The sequence below is a fragment of the Plasmodium relictum genome, assembly GCF_900005765.1.
Source record: "Plasmodium relictum strain SGS1 genome assembly, chromosome: 3".
NCBI lineage: Eukaryota > Apicomplexa > Aconoidasida > Haemosporida > Plasmodiidae > Plasmodium > Plasmodium relictum.
Window position 1 is genome coordinate 423162 of NC_041681.1, and position 25499 is coordinate 448660.

The 25499-nt window shown below is 17.2% G+C and overlaps 9 protein-coding genes across 9 annotated transcripts; 7 read left to right on the top strand and 2 right to left on the bottom strand.

Annotated features, from left to right (window-relative positions):
* Positions 1–285: 285 nt before the first annotated feature.
* SufS (cysteine desulfurase, putative) lies at positions 286–2086 on the top strand (the record flags this gene model as incomplete). The annotated part of the gene is made up of 2 exons (XM_028680093.1): positions 286–543; positions 728–2086. The coding sequence occupies 2 exons, from the start codon at positions 286–288 to the stop codon at positions 2084–2086; spliced, it is 1617 nt and encodes a 538-aa protein (XP_028531624.1).
* A 766-nt stretch (positions 2087–2852) lies between these two features.
* Positions 2853–5774, top strand: PRELSG_0310400 (conserved Plasmodium protein, unknown function; the record flags this gene model as incomplete). Its single annotated transcript, XM_028680094.1, has 1 exon — positions 2853–5774. The coding sequence occupies one exon, from the start codon at positions 2853–2855 to the stop codon at positions 5772–5774; it is 2922 nt and encodes a 973-aa protein (XP_028531625.1).
* Positions 5775–6458: 684 nt separating this feature from the next.
* Positions 6459–7795, bottom strand: PRELSG_0310500 (eukaryotic translation initiation factor 3 37.28 kDa subunit, putative; the record flags this gene model as incomplete). The annotated part of the gene is made up of 3 exons (XM_028680095.1): positions 6459–7306; positions 7509–7554; positions 7706–7795. 3 exons carry the CDS (start codon positions 7793–7795, stop codon positions 6459–6461), a joined length of 984 nt encoding a protein of 327 aa, XP_028531626.1.
* Positions 7796–9966: 2171 nt separating this feature from the next.
* On the top strand, positions 9967–10935 carry PRELSG_0310600 (drug metabolite transporter, putative; the record flags this gene model as incomplete). Its single annotated transcript, XM_028680096.1, has 1 exon — positions 9967–10935. The coding sequence occupies one exon, from the start codon at positions 9967–9969 to the stop codon at positions 10933–10935; it is 969 nt and encodes a 322-aa protein (XP_028531627.1).
* Positions 10936–11988: 1053 nt separating this feature from the next.
* Positions 11989–14510, top strand: PRELSG_0310700 (conserved Plasmodium membrane protein, unknown function; the record flags this gene model as incomplete). Its single annotated transcript, XM_028680097.1, has 14 exons — positions 11989–11991; positions 12160–12321; positions 12397–12446; positions 12522–12571; positions 12649–12694; positions 12815–12851; positions 12960–13016; positions 13090–13176; positions 13357–13413; positions 13497–13529; positions 13621–13752; positions 13876–13929; positions 14019–14075; positions 14436–14510. The coding sequence occupies 14 exons, from the start codon at positions 11989–11991 to the stop codon at positions 14508–14510; spliced, it is 900 nt and encodes a 299-aa protein (XP_028531628.1).
* Positions 14511–14951: 441 nt separating this feature from the next.
* On the top strand, positions 14952–17474 carry PRELSG_0310800 (conserved Plasmodium protein, unknown function; the record flags this gene model as incomplete). The annotated part of the gene is made up of 2 exons (XM_028680098.1): positions 14952–17348; positions 17427–17474. The coding sequence occupies 2 exons, from the start codon at positions 14952–14954 to the stop codon at positions 17472–17474; spliced, it is 2445 nt and encodes an 814-aa protein (XP_028531629.1).
* A 187-nt stretch (positions 17475–17661) lies between these two features.
* On the bottom strand, positions 17662–18852 carry PRELSG_0310900 (conserved Plasmodium protein, unknown function; the record flags this gene model as incomplete). Its single annotated transcript, XM_028680099.1, has 2 exons — positions 17662–17846; positions 18063–18852. The coding sequence occupies 2 exons, from the start codon at positions 18850–18852 to the stop codon at positions 17662–17664; spliced, it is 975 nt and encodes a 324-aa protein (XP_028531630.1).
* Positions 18853–20155: 1303 nt separating this feature from the next.
* On the top strand, positions 20156–21936 carry PRELSG_0311000 (transcription initiation factor IIE, alpha subunit, putative; the record flags this gene model as incomplete). The annotated part of the gene is made up of 4 exons (XM_028680100.1): positions 20156–20641; positions 20994–21231; positions 21413–21760; positions 21851–21936. The coding sequence occupies 4 exons, from the start codon at positions 20156–20158 to the stop codon at positions 21934–21936; spliced, it is 1158 nt and encodes a 385-aa protein (XP_028531631.1).
* A 984-nt stretch (positions 21937–22920) lies between these two features.
* PRELSG_0311100 (queuine tRNA-ribosyltransferase, putative) lies at positions 22921–25107 on the top strand (the record flags this gene model as incomplete). The annotated part of the gene is made up of 1 exon (XM_028680101.1): positions 22921–25107. The coding sequence occupies one exon, from the start codon at positions 22921–22923 to the stop codon at positions 25105–25107; it is 2187 nt and encodes a 728-aa protein (XP_028531632.1).
* Between the last annotated feature and the right edge of the window lie 392 nt (positions 25108–25499).

Here is a 25499-nt window from a genome sequence, read left to right on the forward strand (position 1 = left end):
TTCTAAGATAAAAATAAGAGTATATATTAAAAAAAAAAAAAAATGTAAAATGTTTATGTTAAAATTTCATATATTTTTAATAATTTTAATTTAAAAAATACATTTTTTTTTTTTTTTTTAAATATAATTACATTATTATATATCTATATATATATATTTTTTTTTTTTTTTTTTTTTTAATTTTTAAAGTTTTCTTTATTTTTTCATTGGATATATATTAAATTTTTGTTAATCTAAATAATTTTATTTGAATAAATTAACTAAAAAAAAATATGTTATAGAAATATGCATGTTTTTACATGTATTTTTTTTTTGTTAATTAACTCGGCTTCTTCTTATTTGACTAACAAAAATATATTTTTCCATAATATTTCGAAAAGAAATTTAAAATTAAAAGTAAAATGTGAAAAACCTGAAATTGATGGTAACATAATAAATTATTTTAAAAATATAAGAAAAGAGTTTCCTTTTTTTAATAGAAAAGACTGTCCTGTTTACTTTGACAGTGCAGCAACATCACATAAGCCAAATTCTGTAATAAAAGTAAGGAATACATTAATTTATATAGAAAATAAAAAGAAAAAAAAATGTATAAACATTATATTCATGACATGATTTTTACTTTTTTTTAAATCTATGTAACAACCCATTCTTATAAATGTGCATTATTTATTTCAAAAAAAAAAAATACAATAATTTTTTTTTCTCCCCTTTTTTACTTATATAGAAAATAGAAGAGTTTTATATAAATGAGAATTCTAACATTCATCGTGGAATTTACAAAATTAGTTTAGAAGCAACAAATAACTATGAAAATGTAAGAGATATAATAAAAAGTTACATTAATTGTGAGAGTAGAGAAGAAATAGTTTTCACAAATGGTGCTACATATGGTTTAAATTTAGTGTGTAAACTGATAATGGATAAGATTATTAAAAAGAAAGATGATGAAATTCATTTAACTTATTTAGAACATCATTCAAATATTATACCTTGGCAAGAAGAAATAATAAGACGTAAAAAAGGAAAAATAAAATATATACCATTAAAAAAAAATGGATATATAAATATAAAAAAATTAGAAAAAAGTATTAATTCTAACACAAAAGTTTTGTCAATAAGTCATGTTTCAAATGTACTCGGTAATGTACAAAAAATAAATTTAATTATTAAAAAAGTAAAAAAAATTAACTCTAATATAATCATAGTTATAGATGCAGCACAAAGTTTTCCACATATAAAATATGATATACAAAAAATGAAATTAAATAATTCAGATCCTGACATATTAATAGCATCAGGCCATAAATTTTGTGGACCATTAGGAAGTGGCTTTATTTATATGAAAAAATCGTTAACTTCTTCTTTTAAATTTAAACCGTTATTGTTTGGCAGCAATATAATTACAAATGTTTCAAAATATAAATCAAAATTCGTTTCACCTCCTTATTTATTTGAAACAGGTACACAAAATATTTCAGGTATTATATCAATGGGTGCTGCTATTAAATTTTTAGAAAAAATTGACTGGAACTTTTTTTATTTATATGAAATGTATTTATACGATTTATTAATTTATTATTTACAAAAATTTCTTAAACATAAATTTATTCAACTACCTTTAACAAATTCTTCAAAAACATACCATAATACAGAATATAATTATGATATAGAAAACGGTTATAATATTATAGAAAATGATATAGGTGAAGTAAGAAATGACCCTAATTTAATTACAAATGATTTAAAAAATAAAAAAAATGATACAAATAATATAAATAATAATTCGATAGATGATTTGAAGATTTATGTTCATAATACTAAAAAACTAGGTTTAAAGAAAATTGGAATATTGCCACTATGGTCAAACAAATTTTCTTCCTTTGATTTAGTTACATTTCTAGATTTCAAAAATATTTGTATAAGATCAGGGAATCATTGTACAACATTGTTACATAATCACTTTTTAAAAATTCCGGACAGTTCAAGAATTTCAATATATTTTTACAACACACCTGAAGAAATACTTTATTTAGCTGAACAAATTACTTCAATATCCGTTATGTTAAATGAAATAAGAAAATGAAAACAATTTATCGACAAGTATATTTTAAACTCATTTATGTAAAAATACGTTTAGAACAATAGCATCACTAAATAATTGTAAAAAAAAAAAAGGAAAAGGAAAAGGAAAAGGAAAAGGAAAAGGAAAAGGAAAAGGAAAAGGGAAAGAAAAAAACTCTATTCATTTAAATATTTACGCACGAAAGACTAAGTAAATCTTTTTAAAAGAATATGAACAATAGAAAAAAAAAAAGAAATTTATCTTAAATTATTACTTTTTTTTTAAAAAAAATTTTATTAGCAATTCTTATTTTATTTTAATATGCAAATATCTATCCATATTTTTTATTTTTAATAATGACTTTGTATAAACTTATTTTTTGTTATTTATTTATACATGGAGTTTCATTATAATAAATTTATACTCATAGCATTTTATTTAGAAATGTTTTCATCCTTTTATTAATATATATATATTTTTATTTATTTTTTTTATTTTTTATTTTTATTTTATTTTTTTTTTTTTTTTTTTTTTTTGATATGAAAAAATTAGATTATGTTATTTTTCAGAAATATATTCATATATATATGATATATTTTATGCCATATATTAATTTATTCTTTAATAATTTTATATTATTCTTAAAAAAATATAATTATTTAGATATTTCATTTTTAAAATTCATTCTTATTTTTTAATAATTTTCTTTTTTTTTTAGAATTGTTAAATAAAATAATTAAACTTCATAGCTGCGTAATTGAATAATTTATCTTATATTTTTTGTATTATGGCTATTATGCAAAATAGCTTGAAAACTTTGAATAATTCTATCAAAAAAATAAAAAATATTGATTTATTTAAGCATAAAAACGATTTCTACGTAAAGTATAAAGAATTGAACAAAATATCTGACAGAGAAATAGATAAAGAAAGAATTCTATTAAGAAGTTATTTGTTCAAAAAAAAAGAAGAATACTTAAATGAAAAAGATATAAGTAAAATACTTAATAAAATTATAAAAAAAAAAATTAAAAATGAATATATATGGAATATTATAAAAAATTTGATTTTCAAATTTAATTTGAAATGTGTAAATGATTCCTCTTTGTATAATGAGAAAAATAACGATTACTTAACTTATGAAAACGAAGAATTATTTTATTATAATAAAAATTTTGATCATGTAAATGTGTATTTACTAGCAATAGCAATACAAATTTTAAATAAAAAAAATGCTAACTTATTTAACTTCCTTTTTTTTTACTTAAAATATTTTTGCACAAATATAGAACCAAGACACTTTCTTCATATATTTTTAATATTAGTGAAAAACACTTATCGTGATATCAATAATTTAAGTAAAAGTATATTACTTGAAGAAGTAAATAAATTTAATAATGATAATGATAGTAATAATAGAGGTAATACTATTTTAAGTGATTCTCATACTATTAAAGAAGAATATGTAGATAAAATAATTTGTTCTCAAAAAAATTTTATCGAGATTTTAAGTAAGTATTGTATTTATAAAATAAATTTTTTTTCTTTTAATGATATTAGCTTGGTTTGTGAAGCACTTTGCTATTTTTCACTAAAAGAAAATCCTTTTTCCGACTATTGGAATACCTTCCTTTTTTATATATTTGAAATAAATACGAAAAATGAAAGAATAAATGAATTTGAAGAAAAAAATAAGAATAATTTATTATGTACAAGAAATAATTTTTTAAAAAAAAAATATGAGCATTCGGGATTATTCATGAAAAAAAAAATAAAAACATATGAACAAAACAAGGATTATTATAATAAATATATAGAATTAAATGGAAGAAATATATTAAGTATTCTTAAATATATTCACAATTATTATAGTGTATATCCTCAAATAAAAATTTTAGCAAAAAAAATAAAAAGTATTTTTTTGAAAATAAATTTTGATGTAACTTTATATGAGTGCTCAGAAATTTTATATTATTTCAATTCTTTAAATGAACTAAATATAAAGATTCTAAAAGATAAAATAAACATATACGAATATCAATTTAAAGATGTATTTTTAAGCTTCTATGATTTAAACTGTTTATTAAAAATATCCGAATTATACCATAAATATAGTAATCACATACCTTTTCTAAATATCTTTTTACATAATATACATAAGTTTTCAATAGAAAATGTTTCAATAATATTTAAGTTAATATTTAAAAATTATGAATATAATTTGCATAGTGAATTAGAATATAATAGTAATATAAGTAAAACTTATTTAAGCAATAATAATGATACCTATTATAATTGCACCTATAATTTTAGTTTCATAAATAATATTTTTTTATATAGTAGTAATTTTTCTTATACTCATGAAAATAATAATGTAAATTGTTTTAAACAAAATTATAAAAAAAATAAATGCAAGAATAATGAAGTTGAAATAAATAATTTGAATTCTCCTAATTATTTTAGCTTATTCTATTTTAATAAAAATGATTTAAATTATTTACATAAAAGTGATTATTCTATAAATAAAGAAAACTTATCTACAGGCTATAGTTGTAGTGAATTCATATTAAATAAAAGAGAAATTAAACATAGATGGGATTATATTAATGATATTAATAATGGTAATTTATTAAAAGGTATATGCACTTTATTATCATCTTTTAGTGAAATCATAGAAAATTTTTCTTATAAAGAAATTTTTTTTTTATGTGAAATTTTGAATAAACAGGAATATGTACATAACTCTATCCTAGTTGCAATAAATAACAGAATATGTAAAGACTTAGAAAAATATTCTATTATCTCCTCTTCTTATTTAGACTACATATTTTTTATTGCTTGCTTTATATATAGCAATGAATTTAAAGAAGAAAGACTAATAAATTATTTAATAAATTTTTTTTTAAATAAACAAGCAATTTCTTTAAAACATAAATATCATTTTATCTTTTATTTATTAATTCTAAAAAAAGGCATTATTTCTGTAGAGTACTCCAATTTAATAATTAAAAATGTAACATTATTTAATTATCCTACTTTATATGAATATATTTTAATTTATTTTTTAAAAAGCTCTAAAAATAATTATAAATTATTATTAAATAAAAACAAAATAAAAAAAAGGAAATGCATGGAAGTATCTTCATGTAAACATATTATAGCAAATAGTATTCTTAATACTTCTTATTTTGAAAATATTCATATATTTAACGAAAATTATTTCAACAGAGAACTACTTAAAATATTTTTATATCTATGGTCAATTACTATCTCAAGACCTGGTAGAAAATTCATTGATTTAATAGTTATATTAAATAAATTTTTTGATGATAAAAGTGTACGAGATTATCTATTCAATAAAGTTATAACTAAAAAAATAGAACGGTATGCAAGATTAGTGAAATATAAAAAAAATAAAAAATATGTAATTCTTTGTAATGATCCAATAAAAAAAGAGTACATTACTTTTGATATAGAAAAATTCCATTTATTAAACGGAAATATTTCCCCAAAACAAAGTATCCCAGAAAATAAAACTGATGAGAAATTAAAAATAAAAGATAGTATTAATTACATATTAAATGACTATAAATATAAGAAAGATATAGTGATTAAGAAAGATATAAAAAATTCAAAACCAGCAAAATATTTAAAAAATCACAAAAAGGGATCTCCTGTACAACATTTTTTATCTCTATATTATGAATAAGTAATATAAATAGTAATTTAATTTAATTTAATTTTATTTTATTTTATATATATATATATATATATATATATATATATATATGTTCCTTTTAAGTTTTTACGGTAAAATATATATACATGGATGAATATATAAATAAATAAATAAATATATATATATTAATCAAAAAAAAAAAAAAAAAAGAAAATACATATAAATATATGTATACCCAATTTTAAAAGAATAGAAAAAAATATTAAATATATTAAAAATTAAAAATAGACAAATAAAATTGATATAAATACATACCTATAGCACAATAATACATAAAATGCATATATAAACATATATAACAAATTTATTAATTTCATAAAAATGCTCTTGTATATTTTTAATAATTAAGATAACAACATTAAGAATATATAATTTAACTTTCTTTAATAATATGTTTATTTGTAAATTTTATATTGTTTTATTTTATTTAATATTTTATATTAAGAACTTTTTTTTGTTTTAATTTTTTCTGTTTTATTTATTCTTTTTTTTTTTTTCCCTATTTTAACTTTTAATATACTTCTATTTTTTATTATTTTGCTTTATTATAAATTCTTTATTTTACAATTTTAATATTTCCTTTTTTTTTTTTTTTTAAATATAGTTAAATAAATGCATACATATGCACTTTGTTATTTTTATTTTTTTAATAAACTAGTCATATTTTCCTATAAAATAGTCATTATCAAAATGATATATTCTTGCAAAACCATCTTCTCCTCCAGATACAAATCCATCTCCATGTGGTAGAAATTTAATAGAATGTACTGGACCAAAGTGCCCCTTAATACTTCCTAGTTCATTTGCATGTATAATATCATAAAGTAAAGTTTGAAATTTTCCTTCACCTGAAGCAGTAGTTGTGACATGCTCAGCTGCCTGTCCACCTGCTAATATTATATGATTTTTAGGATTATTTTCACTTTTAAATAATGGAGATATATCACAAGCATTTAAAGGCCTATCTGTTTTATATTCATTTATTATTTCAAAATTCACCGCATCTCTTAATATAGCAGTACCATCTATAGATGAACTCAACATTATCATTCTATTTTTATCAAAAGATAAATTTGTAACTTCTTTTGAATGAGCTTGAAATTTTCTTATCTGATGGCCATCTTCAGCATTCCAAATAATAACTTCTCCATTTTCATGTGCTGATAAAATTATTTTATCAAACAAACACCATCTCACTTGAATACATCTACTTTCATGTTCTTGTTTCCATATTAAATTATCACTTTTTAAATCATATAATTTAATGAATCTTTTATGATCTGCTTTTAATCTATCATGGGCTACAATTATTTTATTTTGATCTAATGGATCCCTATTAAATTCAACAAATCTTACAGGTCCACTTTCTTCAATAATTTTTAATGTCTCTCCAGTATAAACATCAAATAAAAAAACTTTATTTGCAGCAGAAGAACAAACTATTCTTTTACTATCATAAGTAACATCTGAATTATAAACAGCACCACTACATTCATATAATCCTAATAAAAAAAAAAAAATTATTCAAAATTTAAGGACATCCAGTTTGAAATATGTAGACTAGATAATCATAAATTAAACCAAAAAAAAAAAAAAAAAAAATATAAATATATATATGATAAAAAATTTATAAAAGAAAAAAAAAATAAATAAATATTACAAAATTATTATAATAATTTTAAAAATAAAATAATAAAAACTAACCTATTTGAGTTCCATCTGATACTCTCCATAATATAAATTTTTTATCCTATTAAAAAAAAAAAATATATATATATATATATTTATAAAATGCATATTAAATAAAATTTCATAAGATATACATAGTTTATTTTTATAAAGATAATATGTTTGAGTAAATAATCATAAAAAGTATTATTTATTTATTTTCCATTTCTAACTCTTCCAGTTGTAAATAATAAATCTCCATCATAATTAGTATTTACGTGAGTTAATGGACGACTATGACCACATAAATATTTTCTCTTCATATTTAAATATACTTATAAATGATTAATGAGTAAATAAAATTTTATACTACTCTATTTTATTATATATTTTTTTTTTAACAATTTTTTTTTTTTTTTATGCCTTCTATTATTTTGACAAATGTGTCAGTGTAATAAAGTATTAAAATTAATTGAATATGAACATACAGCAATTAAAAATTCTAATTATTTATTAATTTTTTTTATTTAATTTATTATTTTTATTTTATTTTTTTTTTTTTTTTTTTTTTGAATTATTCTTCTTTCTACGTTTTATATTATTTTTTCACTTTTGTGAATCATTTTTTCTACTTAGAAACATTAAAAAAAAGTAGGAAAAAAAAATACATATAAATATATTTTTATTTTAAAATATAAATTAATAGTTATACAATGAGAGCATTTTCCTGAATTAATGTAGGTTAAAATTAATTTTTAAATTAAAAAATTATTAAAAAAAAAAAAAAAAGGAAAACATCATTTATTTAATTTTTTTTTTTTGTTTTACTTTTTCATTTTTTTTTTTTTTTTTTTGTTGTTCAAATGCACTCTATTATTCTATATGTATTATTATTTTCTTTTTCCCTTTTTTTTTTTTTTATTTAAAAAAAAATATATATATAAATTTTTTATAAGAAAAAAATTTATTATTATTATAATTTTTATAATTATGTAGAAACTAAATATTATACTATAATTAGGAAAAAATGTTTGATTATAAATATAAATAAGTATTGAAATTTCATTTAAAAAATATATATATATATAAATATATTTTAATACATAAAAAAAAAGTCTACTTTTATGAATAAAACAAAAAAAAATTTAGTAAAATAAAATAAGGTTTTAAAGTATATAAAAATATAAAAAGAAATATCATTATTCATATATATATATATATATATATATATATATATATATATATATATATATATATATATATTTATTTATTTATTTATTTATTTTACTAATTTATTTTGCTTATTTATTTATGTATATATTTATGAACTTACCATTTTAAATAAATATAATTTTATTATTTAATCTAAAATAAATAGAAAAAAATGATACATATTAAATATATATAATAAATTTATGAATACGCTTATCAATATCTTATTATTTTATATTTTAATATACTTTAAATAAAAATTATTAACTCCATTTTTCTTTATAATTTCTATTATATTTGTTTATTTTATATAAACTTATTTGTTTTTTCTTTTTCTTTTTTTTTTTTAATATTTTAATAATGTCAAATTAAATATTTTGTTCTATGTTTTAGAAGCATAAGAATATCTATATATATGAGAATATATTTTATATATTACTTTAATTATATTTTAACTTATATATGTAATTTTTATAATATGTTTTATAATTATGTTGTGTACAAAATTTTGTCTATTGTCTAGTTAATTCATTTATATTATTAATTGTGTTATTTTTCTTTTAAATAAAAACGATGATACAATTAATTTTATTATTTTTTTATAAATATTTTTATCAAAAATATCATATATAAGTAGTAAAAATCTCTTTATATAACTTAAAAACATTAAATTTTATTTTTTTTTGAAATCATTAAAAATATATATATATATATATATAAAACAAAATAATAATTGATATTATATGAAGTTTAGATAATGTTGTGAACAACATTTTTTATTTTTTTAAAAAAGAGTTTTGTAATTTTTTAAAAACTTTTTAAATAATTTTTTTTTTTCATTTTATGTTTATATACCTATATAAATAAATATATATTTTATTATTTTTTTTTTTTTTTGTTACAATTAGAAATAACATATATATATGCATATATATAAATATATATATAAATATAAATATTTGTCTTATAGAGTTTTATAAAAATGTTAATTCTTTTGAAATTTCATTTTAAACATTTCAGTATAAATTATATATAGATATTTATATGTATACACTATTATTGTTTTATATATATATCTAAATATTATGTATTAATTAAAAAGCTCTTTTTTTTTTTTTTTTTTTCTTACGACTTATTTATATTTAATTTCTAATATATTTTTTCTTTATTAATACTATATTAGTGTTTTCATATATACATATTTTTTTTTCTACCTTATAAATATGTACTTCATTAAAAAAGAAAAAATAAATGTATAAATTTTTTGTATGTATTTAAAAAAATGAAAAATGAAATTATATTTAGTACAACATTTATATTATTTTTAATTAGCTACTGCTTTCAACCTTTATTAATAGATATAATAAAATATAACGGATGCGGAAATTCAAGCACTTTTATTTTTTTAATACCTCATTATTTGTCTATGATAATTGTTGGGTTTCTTCCCAAAAAGCAAAAATTAATTGAATGCCAATGGATGAAAATATTTTTTGTTTCTTTATTAGATGTAGTAAATCAGGTATTAAAAAAAATTGGTTTAATATATGCAGGATCCTCCTTATACATAATAATTGATAGCTGTACCTTAATATTTACAGCTATATGGAGAAAAATACTATTAAATAAAAAAATAAATAATTTTCAACTATTAGGAATTATATTAATAACATTTGGTATAGCAATAAAGTCAAATAATTTAAAAATAGAAATAAATAAAGAAGAAATTATAGGAATATTTTTAATATTTCTCAGTAATATAATTATGGGGTTAACTTTCGTATTAAATGAAAAATATATGAAACAAATGGAAGGGCAAAATATTGTTTGCTTAATGGGAATATTTAGTTTTTGCTTCATTTTTTTATGGACAATTATTTGGACTATCCCAAATTTTGAACATTTAATTTTAAATAATATAAAAAAAAAACAAGGAAATATTAAAACTATTTTGTTAAGCTTTTTTTTTCTTTTCTTATTTAACTTTATAACTTCTTCTACTTTATGGTACATAATGAAAATAAGTGGCTCACTATCTATTGGAATATTAAAAGGACTTAAAGTTGCCATCATATTTTTATTTAGTCATATTTTTTTTTGTAAATATGATTCAAAACAATGCTTAAATTTTCATTCTTCCTTATCTGTTTTTTTTTGTATAATTGGAGTTCTTATTTATTCATATAATGAATATCTAATGCTTGCTACTAACAAATTTTATTTAAATAAAAAAGCTAAATTTATTTTATAATTTTTTTTAAAACATTTTTTCTTTATAAATATTCATCACTTTTTTTTTTTTTTTTTTTTTTAATTATCATTTTCTATATTATTCATAATAATTTCCTTTTTTTTTAAAATATATGCCATTTCATATAACTTTTTTTAAAATACTACTTTTTAGAATTTGTAACTCTTTTTTTTAATTATAATGTTATTTTTAACTATTTATAATTTTTTTTTTTTTTAATACAATTTATACATTACATTCTTACATTTGTATTTTTAAAATAATATTTTATTTATTTAAACAATTATATGATTTAATTTCCATATATTTCCATATACATAATTGTAACAATTATTATATGTAGCATATATTATTTATTATAATTTTAAGTGTATCTTAACATTAATTTTTTATTTATAATTAAAAGTACCTTGTATTCATTGAGATTTTTTTTTTTTATCTTTTCTTATAATATTGTACAACTTTTATTTAATATGATTTATATATTCAATCTTACATAAACTTCAATGATATTGGATATATATATTATATTTTAACCTATTCTATAGATTTTAAAAAGAAATGAATAAATCCACATATAATTTTATATTTCACTATTTTCCTAACTATAAAAAGGGTAAATTTTTTAAATACTTTACTCTCTTTAATTTTTTCAAAAAAAGAAAAAAAAGAAAAAGAATAAAAGAAAATTTTAAAAACTTAATTTTTTAAATATTAATTATATTTATATATTTCCCAATTATTTTGTAGTATCTCTGAAAATTTTTTTTTTAACAAATTTCCTATTAAAAAAAAAAATTCACATTAAAAATGTGTTATTGCGGTGCTGTAATCGTTTTTTATTATTTATATTTTTATTTTTTTTAATTAAAGAAAGAAAATTTCTTTAAAATATAATCTTAAAATTTCTAACTAATAATATAAAATTTTTTATTAAAAAAATAAAAAATAAGTATAAGAATAGTGTAAAGATAAAAAAAAAAACTTATAAATATAATGCTGCCTATTTTGAACAAATTAAATGTATAATTTAATTATTATTGGAATTATAAAATGGTATATAAAATAAATGCTGTTGCTTTCCATTTTTTTTTTTTTTTTTACTTATTATTATTCTAAATTAAATATCTTTAAAATTATTATATTATATTATCAATAATTATTGTTACTACTATTATTATTAATAAAGCTATTATTAATACTTTCTATTTTCATATTTTACAGTTAAGAGAAAATCTAATTGCAGAAAGAACTTTGAAGGATGGAATGAACATTTTTGTTTATAATAATTACGCCATTTGGGTTACAAAATTTTCTCATTTATATTTTTTCTTTTTTTTTAATATTAGAAATTTATTTCACTTTTCTACGAATATAATATTTCTTGTAAGAAAATAAAAATAAAAAAATAGCTATTTTCTCTAATATGTTTACTAATATATATTAATTCCTAATTTTTAGGTATTTTTTTTGGGATTTGTTTTTATTTTATTTTTCTTTTGCATGTGCTGGTATGAAAAAAAAAAAAGTAATGAAATAAAAAAATAAAAAAGATAATATATATTATTTTAATTGTAATTTTTTAGGTATAGTTTCTATAGATTTATTAGAAATATTCTTGATGCAGATTTATTAGGTTGCTTTTTAAATTTCATGAAAATTATTTATATTTTTTCCTTTTATATCATTTAATCTACATCACTTTCTTTTCAGAGGATGAAGAAATAAATCCGTCTATCTTAAACGAAATAATACCTCAGTAATATATCGCCTATTTTTTTTTTTTTTTTTAAATTATCTTATGAAAAATTATTATTATAAAAAATATATACCTATTATCTATTTTTTTTTTTTTTTTTATTACATGGAACTATAATAGAATATTTTTTTCAATATGTAATTTTTTGTCAATAAAAGTAATAAAAAAATAAATATTCATTTTAAAAATTTTCATTTAAAATTTTTTATTTCTAATTTTCCATTTATATACATATAAATATTTTTTTTAATTAATACCTTTTTAGCTTTTATACATTGGGCATTTATTAGTTTATTTAAATCTACAAGACGATGTTATCTTTGTATATTACTCAAATGTGAAATTTTCTAATTTTTAATTTTTAATATGATGTAACAATTTCTTTTTATTTATAGGTACCTGTTGAATCATTAATAATTTTTTTTATTTTTTTTTTTGCATGTATTTGTTATGCCTTTTTATTTAATTATGAGAATTCAACGGTTAAAAAAAAAAAGAAACGTATAGTCTTAAATAATTTCAGTATTCATAGATATTTTTAAATTCTTAACAGAATTTTTTAACTATAATATATATGTTATGTAAATAAATATTATTTCTTAATTTTCATATAATCATATATACTAATTCTTTTAATAATTTTTTTTATATATATTTTTTAGAGTATCTTTATTCTTGGGCTAAATGGAATAATGACATTGATATTTTTTATTTTAAAGGTTTTAAAAAAAGAAAATAACATAAAGACTGAAAAAATTTCTTTATATTGTTTGTATTTTTTTTTTTTTGTTGTTGTTTACAGGAAAATTATATATTTTTACCTTCTTTGCTATGTGTAAAAAAAAATTGTTTATACATTAAAAATTATAGATGTAAAAAAAAAAAAATAAAATAAAATAATAAAATTGAATTACTTTTATTTTTAGTCAGGGTATTATTTAATTTTCCGAATTAAAAATTTTAACAAAAATAAAAATTTATATCATGATACTGAAGAAAATTATATGAAAATTCTTTTATATGGATGTGCTTTAAATTTTTTTGCGTTGTTTCTTAAAGTATTTATAATTTACTATTTTATGAATAAAAAAAATAATAATAATAAAATAAGATAAATTTTGTATATTAATGTATCGTTTTTTGTTATTAACTATAACATTTATTTTTTTTTTTTTTTTTAGAATTTTAATTTAATAAATATTCAAATATTTTCCTTTTTGTTATTAATTGGATTTGTAAGATAATTTTCCCATAAACCTATAGAAATAAGAAAAAAAAAAGAAAATCACAGATTAAATAATTTTTTTTTCTTCTTATTTTTTAGGTACTTTTTGTGTATTCCGATTTGAATCTTCAAAAAATGGAAATTCTTTATGAACCAGTAATAATTTTTTTTTTTTTTTTTTTTCTACGTGCACACATTCATTTAAATAATTTAGTTTGTTTAGACTGTTGTAATATAAAATTACTTTAATTTTATTTTTTAAAATTTATATATATATATATATATATATATATATATATATATACATAATTTTTTAAGAATATTCTATTATGTAGTATATGAAAGTTGCTTTTTTTTCCCCCCTTTTTTACTTTAATTATATCCACATATATATATATATATATATATATATATATATATATATATATATATATATATATATAAATACATAGATTATATGAGTATTAACCTCTTTTTTTTTTTTTCAATTTGTTATTTAAAAAAAAAAAAATTAAGATGGAAAATAGAATTCTGTACAATTATATATCCTCATTTCATTTGAATAATAAAACTCCTGGAACCCTTAATTAATCTTTAAGTAATACATTTTTTTTTTTTAATTTTGTTATGTGTTATTTTTTGGTTATTCAAATACTTTTTTTTAAAAAAAAAACTACAAAAAAATATAAAATAATTAAAGAAAGAATTGTAATTTCTGTAGATGTACTTTTCTGATGTATTAAAAATTAATTTTAATTTTTTTTTTTCTTTTAAATTAAAAAAAGAAATTTCAAATAATTTTAATATTCCTTTTTCTTCTAAAAATTAATAAAAATATTTTATAAATATCATTTTCATAATATATAAAAATTTTTTTTTTTTTTTAATATGAATTTATATGAATTTTTTTTTTTTTTAAATGTACCTTTTTATAATGTTTGGTTTTTATTTTATTTTTAAGGTATAAACGTAAATGTGTTTCCTTTTATTTTATTATATATATTTTTTGTTTTTTATTTCAATTCGTTAAATATGTCTATTAGCGATAAAGTTAATGAAGCCTTTTGTTGGTTAAAAGAAGAATTTGATGAAATAATTAATGACATTGAATTTGAAAAAGGAGAAATAAATTTAAATGAAATTTGTTTGAAATTGAATAATAAACTAAGAAGTATAAATAGTATTAATTGTTTAGATGATAATAAAAAGGAATATATTGACATTATAAATATAGTGAGCTGGAATAACTTGAATTATTGTTTATTTCATTATGTTAATATTTATAGTAAAATTCATGAAAGATTATTTATTGAAGAAGATGATTTTTACTACAATTTTGATGAAGATAATTTTTATGTAAGAAAAAAGTTTTCAATTAATTTAGCTTTTCATCCTTTAATATATACAATTGATGTAGCATACTTTAATTTTTTGTTTTCTTTTATTTCTGAAAGTGGAAATAATAATGATGATAATAGTAACAGTAGATCTTCTAATAAATTACAAAACATATCTAATGAATTAATTTCTAAGAAAAATAATAAAAAATCAAAAATAACCTATATTTACAATGATGATTTAAATTTTAAGCAAAATTTTATAATAAATAATCATTCCTATTCTATGCTAAGTGAAAAATATCCTATAAACTTTGATATAAGTAAATATTTAGAAAATTCAGAAATATTATATAATTTTGATTCAAAAAAATATTTTCATCAGAAACATATAAAATATGAAGATATAAAAGAAGAAGGGAAAAAAGAAGAAGAAGAAGAAGAAGAAGAAGAAGAAAAAGAAGAAAAATATGAATTAAACAATGAAAGTACAAACATATATAGAACTAATATTAATAAAGTAGATACTTGTAACATCAAAAAAAATAATAACAATAATAGTAAAAATAAGGATTTTATTGATTTAACTAAATCGTATAATTATTCTTTAGAAAATAAAGTGTATATGATTGATAAAAGCATTAATCAAAAAATAAAAGTATATAATGGTGATATAACTAAAATTAATAGTCAAGCAATTGTATTATTTGCAAACAATAATTATAAGTTCTCAAAATATATATGTGAAAATTTATTTTCTTCAGATTTAATGAAATTAGAAGAAGAAGATAAATTTGAAATAAAAAATAAAAAAAGTGGTGAAGTATATATAACAAATAGTTATGACAATATACATAAATATATATTACATGTAATGTTACCCAAATATAATAGTAAATTTATTCTTGCAACACATAATACGATGAATTTATGCGTTCAGGAAATATTATATGCATGTTATGAAAAAAAAATTCAGTCTTTATCTATTCCAATAGTATCTTTTAATTTATTTTTTCCTATAAATATTTTTTTAATAACATTATTAAAAAGTATTCGTTCCCTTATTATATTACCACAGTTCTATAACACTATAAAAACTATTTTATTTGTTACTAACTCTAATGATATTTATTTTCTTTTATTAAAATATGTCTCTATCTTTTTTCCGAGATGTGATCAGGAAAAGTTCTTATCCACTAACATATCAGTTATAGGAAACAAATTTGGATCAGTTGATGTAGAAAATAGAAGTATAAGAATTTTCAAAAGTTTGAGAAGTATTAGAAAAGCGAAAAGAAAGAAAACAAAAAAAAAAAAAAAAAAGAAAAATTTAGATAAGATAAATGATTATAATACATGTTACGAGAATAAAATAATAATTAAACAAAATTTAAATAATAAAAAGTTAAATTTTGATGAAAAGGAGTCATCTGAAGAAAATGTATCTGATAAAAATATATCTAGTGAAGAAAATAATTTCTCATCATCTAGTTATATTTCATCAAATAAATCATTATTAACTAATGAAAATTCTGATTATTCTTCTTCATCAGAAATATTCAAAGAAGCAGATGCAGAATTTTTAAATTTAAAATCAGAAAATGAAAGTTACAAAAATTTTTTTAATTTAAATCAAATAAATAAAAATGAAGATATGAATTTAGAATATTGTCTGAGATTAAGTTATATGTATGACAAAAGGGAAAAATTTAAAGAATTGAAAAATACATATTTTATTTATGAATATGGATTTGATGAATTAGGTAGAAATGCAATCGTTATAAACTTTTTTAACTTACCTTTAGTATATAATTACAATTTATTATTCTTTTATTTAATATTTTATTTTAATAATTTTATGAAAAATCATTTTGTACTATTATTCATCTTTTCTGAAAATATATCATCAAACATAACACACGTTTTATCCTTATTTAAAGATATCTTTCAATTGATTCAAGAATTTTTAAAAAATCTGAAAATTATTTATTTTTTTAATTATTCTCTCATGTTTAAATTTTTTATTTATGTGCTCTACCCTTTTATACCATCCAATATTTATCAAAATATTATATACATAAATGACACAGTAGTAAGATAAAAAGAAAACAAATAAAAAATGAAAATTAAAATTAATTTAAAATTTTTTTTTTTTTTTTTGTTATTTTAGGAATTATCAAAGTATTTTGATGTTAAAAAAGCCTTGAGAAAATATTAAAAATTTATAAGAAAATAATTTCAGCCAATACATACATCTTTATTAATATATTAAATTTAAGCAAACTTAAAAAAAGAATATATATATATATATATATATATACATAAATGAAATTAAAAAATATATTTTTATTTTTTATAGTATTTTTTTTAGTTTTTTTTTTTTTTAAATGTATTTAAAACAAAATTTATTTTTTAAACAATGATGTAAATGATCTAATTAATCCAGTCTCTTTCTTTGAATCTTTATTATTATCACTTATAGTTTTGCTGACTTCTTTTTCTTTTTTTGTTCTTCTCAATTTTTCTGCCCATTCATCATCACGATATTCTCTTTGAACTAAACTTGTATTCGCTAAAATTGATGAAGATCCTATAAAAAAAAATGAACATTCATATATATATATATATATATATATTAGTCAAAAAATAATAACTAATATATAATAAAATTATGAAAAATTTAATTTTTTTTTTTTTAAATAAAAATTTTCATTTGCATATTTTTATATCAACAATATTATATTCAGGAAATATAAAAAAAAAAATATATTTTTAAATATAAGAAAATTCCCAAAGAAATTATTACCATATATATATGCTGTCATATTAAAGAAATTATTTTTTTTTACATCAAATGGTTTACTAATATTAATAGATGTATCTGGTTTATCTAAATATTTTATTTCAGTTAATTTACTTTTTGTTTTATTATTTTCATTATTTTTTATGGTACATTTTGAAATTTTATCTTTACATTTTAAAACAGTTGATTCTACTTTTATTTCTTTTTTTAACATTTTAATTAAAATATGTTTCATTTTTGTTTTCTCCATTTTTTTACAGGTTACAACTAAAACACCTATCCCTTCTTTTTTTTTATCTAAGTTATCTTTTATATGTTCTGTTCCCTGATTCCCTTCTTTTAGTTTACCATCATCAGAACAATTTTCCTTATTTTCCTCATTTTCATTAATTTTTACGTTTTCATTTAACTTATTTTCTTTACTTTTTTTATTATCACTTATCATATATATATCTCTTTTATAATTATTTACTAAGTTTTCGTTATTTTCTTTTTCTTTATTAGAATTCTTACTAGTTAAATTAGGATTAAATATAAGAATAGCACTATATATATAATTGTTTTTTACATAATTATAATCATCTGCTGATAAAAATTCAAAATTCTCATGAAATATTGATGACTGTTTAAATGCCTGATTCAATTTCACTGCTTTATATTCTATATCTTTTTTAATTTCATTTTTTTTACTAAGCCAATTTTCACCATAAACGCCTTCCATATTCAGAAGGCCTAATAAAATTATTTCTCTTTCATTATCGCATTTTCTATCTTCCTTTATATTTTTATTCATTTCTTATCAAATTATTTTATTTTTTTTAAAAAACATTTATGTAAATTGTATGTATTTATATATATATATTAAATATTGTAACTTCAATATTTATTTATAATCATATTATTTTTGAAATATTTTTTTAAAAAAATTTATGTATTCCTTTTTTTTTTCTTTTTTTTATTCATTTACATCTAATCTTATTATACTTTTATTCAATTTATTATATAATGCACAAAATACAACTTAAAATTTAAATAGAATGTTAGAATTTTTGCAATCCTTCCTAAAATGTTCACAAAAAAAAAAGAGGTTTCTCTTTTAAATTATTAAAAATAAATTTTAAAATGATAATATTCATATGTTGCGGAAAACTAACAAATTTTCAAAAAATTATAATAATAAACTATTACAATTTATGTTCATTTTTAATCTGTTTAATTGAACTTGGGAAAAGAATAAAAAAAAAATTAAAAAAAATGTGCACGCATATTTAACCATTATGTTTTTTTTTTTTTAAATTATTACGCTAATGTATAAAAAAAAAAAAATTTTGTCCATTTGTTCCTTAACTATCAGAAAAATAATAAAAAAAAAAAAAAAAACGGATTTTATTTATCTTATTTCAGTAATATAATTTTTTACATTCATTATTTCTAAAAATTACTCTATTGCATGTTTAAAGATTAATAAAAATTATAATAAATAAAAAATTATATTAATTAAAATATATTTTTATTTTAATTACTCCTTCCGATTTTACCCAATAACTTAAAAAAAAAAAATATTTGAACAAATATTATTTTATAATCCATTTTAAACATCCTATAATTTAATATCTTAAAATAAATATGTAAAAATTATAAAAAATAAAAAGAACACTTACCAAATAAAAAGTTTCACAACGAAACATTTAAAACATTTTATAAATGAAAATGTAAAGAAAAAGGAATATAAAGAAGCATTAAAAACAGAAAAGGCAGGAGAAAAGAAAAGCTTTTACTTTTTTTTTTATATATTTTTGTAAATATTGTTTAAAATAAAAAAATGTTAAAATCATTTTTAATATTTTCAAAAATATATATAGATACCTTTTAATTAATTTATTACAGTAACAATTTTTAAAGATAAATTTTTTACACTGTTTAATATTTTTCAATTTAACCTAATTTTTTTAATACATACATATATAGAAATTTTGTTATTAATAAACAAAAAAAAGCAGTAGTATAAAATAGATAATAGAAACAAAAAGCTAAGATTCTCTTATTTCATATTATTTTATTTTTGTTTTTATATACCTTTTTTGAAAAATATAAAAATGGATAAAACAAAAGAAATATTTTATGATAAAGAGAAAAAGTTTTTTTTATATTTGATGATATACATTAGTAGATTTTTTATGAGTGATGAAGAAATAGTTATTTTTGATTTATTCGTTCATAATGAATGTTTATATTTAGAAAAAGATATAATTAATAGTATTAATATGAATGAACATAAAATAAGAAGTATTTTATCAAAATTATTAAGAGATAAATTTATTATCGAAGTTCAAAAATATAAAAATAATGAGAAAGGGTCAAACTGTCAAACATATTATTGTTTAAATAATTATATTGTGTATGTTATTGACTTTAGAATAAAACAAATGGAAAATGAAATTCAAAAAAAAAAAAATGAAAGTGATATATATATTTGCAATTATTGCAATAGTACTTATTCTCAATTAGATGCGCAAACTCTTCCATTAGATTCATATGATGCTCATTTTTTGTGTTTCTGCAATAATAAAATTGAGCTAATCGTAAGTTAACCTAATAATTTAATAATTAACATAAAAAAAAAATAAATAAATATAGATAGAAAATATATCAAAATATAATCTGTTAATATCAAATTTATAAATATATTGTTAAAGATTATATAAAGCAAAAAAAAAAAAAAAAAGAGATTTATATATATATAAACATATATAATATTTATTCATATTTTAGTACATATACATTTTCTTAAGATTTCTTAAAATATAATATAATAAAATACATTATATCTATTTTGTCAAATATATATATTTAACAAATTTTATTTTACAAAATATTAATAATAATAACACTTTCATATATGTCTTTCTAATGAAAAAAAAAAAAAATTTATAGGAAAATGACGATAACAACGACGAAAAAATTTATAATAAATACACAAAATATTTAAACATTTTAAAAGAACATATAGAAAAATTAAAAAATTATTTTATACCTTTATATACAGAGAAATTTAATAGGAGTAATTTAAATTCGTCTAATTCATTTTTATCAGATAATTCATCAGAAGGATCAATAACAAATAATTCATCGGAAATATCATTAACTAATAATTCATCTTTAATATCACAAAGTAATTAAAGATATATTATTTTTATAACAATATTAAATATATATATTGAAATTGATATTTTTTCAAAGATATGTATTATTTCTATATATTTTACAAAATTGTTTTTTATATAAATATTCCGTTTGTGTATTTATCTATTTTTTTTAATTTTTTTTTTTTTTTTTTTCTATTATTTTCGTAGTACAACTTAATGAAAGTGATGAAAATGGGAAAAGAAAAAAAGAAGAAACATATACAGATACTTGTAGTAGTGTTATAAGAAAAAATAAAAAAATAAAAATATGTATGAATGTAAAAACTAAGAACATCTTAAGAAAAAATTTAAATGATGACAAAATAAAAATATCAAATATAGTAAATGATACAAAAGAAGAAAACATAGTTAATAAAAATAATGATGCAGCTGAAAATAATGAATCTTCTGAAAAATCTAATAAAAATACTAAAAATATAACAAATGAACAAGAAAAAGAACCTGAATTTCCTCTTTTTTTTATTCAGAAATTTAATAAAAAATTTACACTTATTGGTAAAATTTTATACTTCAAAATTTTTTAAGTAAAATTAGTATTTTTATTGCCCATTATTTCATCTTTTTTTTTTTTTTTTTTTTTTTTAGAGGCACAAAAATTACAACAGGACATGTCACAAGAAGAATTTGAAAACTTCATGGAATTACAAGATATATATTTGGATAAATTATAAGAGAAATAAAAAATTATTAATTTTAAAAAAATGAAAATTCAAGTAAAACAAATCAATAAACAAAACAACAAAAAAACTCTAGGATATTATACATAATAATAATAAAGATAAAAATAAATACAATTTCTATATTTATAAGCATCAAGCTTTTTATAATTAAAAATTCAAGATAAATTTTCTTGTGAATTTGAAAAATACATATAATATTATATTCTCGTTATTCTGTTTACTAATATTCTTTTACATTATTTGTTATTAAAAATTGATATGTTAACATACATATGTATGTATGGCTGTTTTTTTTTTTTTTTAGTATTTATAAAATAATTAAAAAATTTCAAATTTTGAGTATTATTAATTCTTATTATATTTCTATTTTTATGAAATAGTTAAAATATTTATTTTCTTTACATATTTATAAATCATATATTAAGATTTATAATTTTTTTTTTTTCCTTTTTAATTATTAAACAATTAATGTTTATTATTTCTTTTTTTAAATTTTTCAATTATTTAACAACAGTATTTAATCCCAGAGTTTATATATAATATTTTTTTTTTTATTCCACGTCAATTTAAGATATCAAAATTATTACAAAGATGTATGTTTGCTTTTTTATAAAAACTTTAATTCTATTTTATTAATTTTAATATATATGTATCATTTAAAAACTATTAGGACTTTTGAAATTATTTTTTATTTAAAATTTGCATATATATATATATATATATATATATTGCTAAAATTTTTATAATATTTTCTTTTTATAAAAACTTATCTATGCATTATTATTTTTATTAAATTTTAAAAAAGTATATTCATCTAATTATTAATTAAATGTTTTTATTTACAATAGAAAAAGGTAATTTTTACTTCTGTTTTATATATAATTATCAATTTATATATATATGCACTTTTATATATTCATTTATATAATTTTCTATTTATTTATTTATACATTTTTTTTCTTTTTTTTTTTAAAGATGATAATAGAACCTATTAGTAAAAATGAAGAATCAAAAAAGAACAAAAAAAAAAAAATTCTAGGAAATATAGGAGAAAATGGAATAAAAAAAAAAAGACGAAATAAAAATGAAAATGAAAATTACGAAAGTAAAGATTCTATTTATGAACAACCTTTGTTATTTGATTTCTTATTAGAAGAAGATTTCAAGAAATATAATGATTTTGTCAATTTTTGTGAAAATAATTTTTCTAATATTGATATAAAAGAAGTAAATAATGTAATTAATAAATTGAGAAAAGAAAAAAATGAATATCTTTTAAATTATTTGAGTAGTTCAAGTGAAGAAGAATCAACTTTATCAAGTGATGAAGAGAAAAAAGAAAAAAAAAAAATAGTTGAGAACAAACAAAAAAAAAATAAAGAATATAAAAAAAATCTAAAGTTAATAAATATAAAGAAGAACAAAAAAGCAAGAATTAATCTTATAATAATAAAAAAAAAATATGTAGAAGAAAATGATAAAAAAAATACTGTAATAATATCTCCTTTGTTTATGCCAGTTGGTACAAAATGCTGTATTAAAGGATTAATAGAAGAAGAAGTAAAAAGTTTATGTAACTATGTTATATTAAGCAATACCTACCATTTATCAAATATTTATGATATGTCTGTTTTTCAAAATAACAAAAATATAAATAGTTTTATAAGATTTCCAAATTCTATGCTAACTGACTCAGGAGGCTTTCAAATGGTTTCACTAAGTAAAAGAATAAAAATATTGGAAGAAGGAATATTATTTAATAATATATATGATAGCTCTATTATAAAAAGAAATATAAATTTGTGTTTACAAAAAAATATAGGAAATTGTTCTGAAATAAATTCCATAAGTGGTAAAAATACTGAAATGATAGAAAAAAATAAATATAATGAAAATGAGAAATATTTAAATATAGGTGAAGATATATTGTTATCTCCTGAAGTTTCTATAAAATTACAAAATATAATTGGTAGTGATATCATAATGGCTCTAGACGATGTGAGACCAGCTAAGGAAAAAGACATTAAACAAATAGAAGAATCTACTGATAGAACTAATAGATGGTTAAAAAGATGCATAAAAAGTCATCTTAATAAAAAAGAACAAAGTTTATTTGGTATAATCCAAGGAGGATTGCATATTCATTTACGAAATAAATCAATGGACTATATTTTAAGAAAAAAATTGAATGGATATGCAGTAGGTGGTTTATGTGGGGGAGAAAAAAAAAGAAATTTTATTAAAATTATTCATCATTGTTCAAATGAAAAAAACAAGAAATATAATTATTTGCCAATTAATAAATGTAGGTATATAATGGGAATAGGATATCTAGTAGATATTGTTTTTTGTTCTCTGCTTGGATATGATATGTATGACTGTGTTTATCCATCAAGAACAGCTCGTTTTAATACAGCTCTAAGTCATGATGGAACAGTTAAATTAAAACAATCAAAATATAAATTTGATTTTACTCCTCTAGAAAAAAATTGTAATTGCTATGTTTGTAAAAAATATACAAAATCTGCTTTACACCTACTTATATCAAAGAAAAATCCAATAACTAATATTTTATTGACAATTCATAATATTTATTTTACTTTATATATATGTTATTTATTAAGAGTTTCTATTTTTGCTAACAAAGTAGACCAATTCGTAACCACCTTTTTATACAATTATTTTGTTATTGGACATAAAAATGGGAATTATAAAATTCCTGATAAAGACATAAATGAAGACATCGATAATTCAAATGAAATGAATTATGAAGAAAATAAAAATGAAAAACTATATTTGAACAAAGCATTAGATAACTCATCAATTTCTTATGATACTACTGAGAATACTGTGAATAATTACATAAATAAAGAGAATACTTTTTCTTCTTTTGATTATATAGAAAATGAAGAAAACAAAAAACATTTCTCTTCATCACTTAATCATATTTCATCTTTAGATGATTTAAACAAAACAAAATTCACAAATGAGGCAGATCATAAAATAAATTTAAATCAAACTTTTCAAATGAATCAGGAGTCCACTTCTCATCATAAATATGACAATTTGAAAAAAGAAAAATTAATAAATGAATTAAAACAAAATTTACCACAATGGGCGTTAGAAGCACTTAAATATGCTGATATAGAATTAAAATTTTAAAAAAAAAATAATTTTGATGTATATCCGGAAAGTATTAAATAAATTATTCTTTTTTACAATTTCTATAATTTTTATATCTTTATAATTTTAAAAAAATGTGTTTTATAATATATTACTATTTCTTCACTTTATCATAAATATATTTTATACATTCTATTTATCCCCCTTTTTTTTTCATTTTAAAATAAGAGTTAAACTTTAATTTTAAAAAAAAAGAAAGATTTTATTATCTTCTTAAAATCTTTAAAAAAATAATTTGTTTTTATAATCCCCATATTGCTTTATAAAAAAAAAAAATGTATTCTTTTATATTCTTTGAAACATATATCCCAAATATTATTATCCCTGGTCTTCTAAAAATTAATATTTTAATGTTTTTTTAATTTTTTATT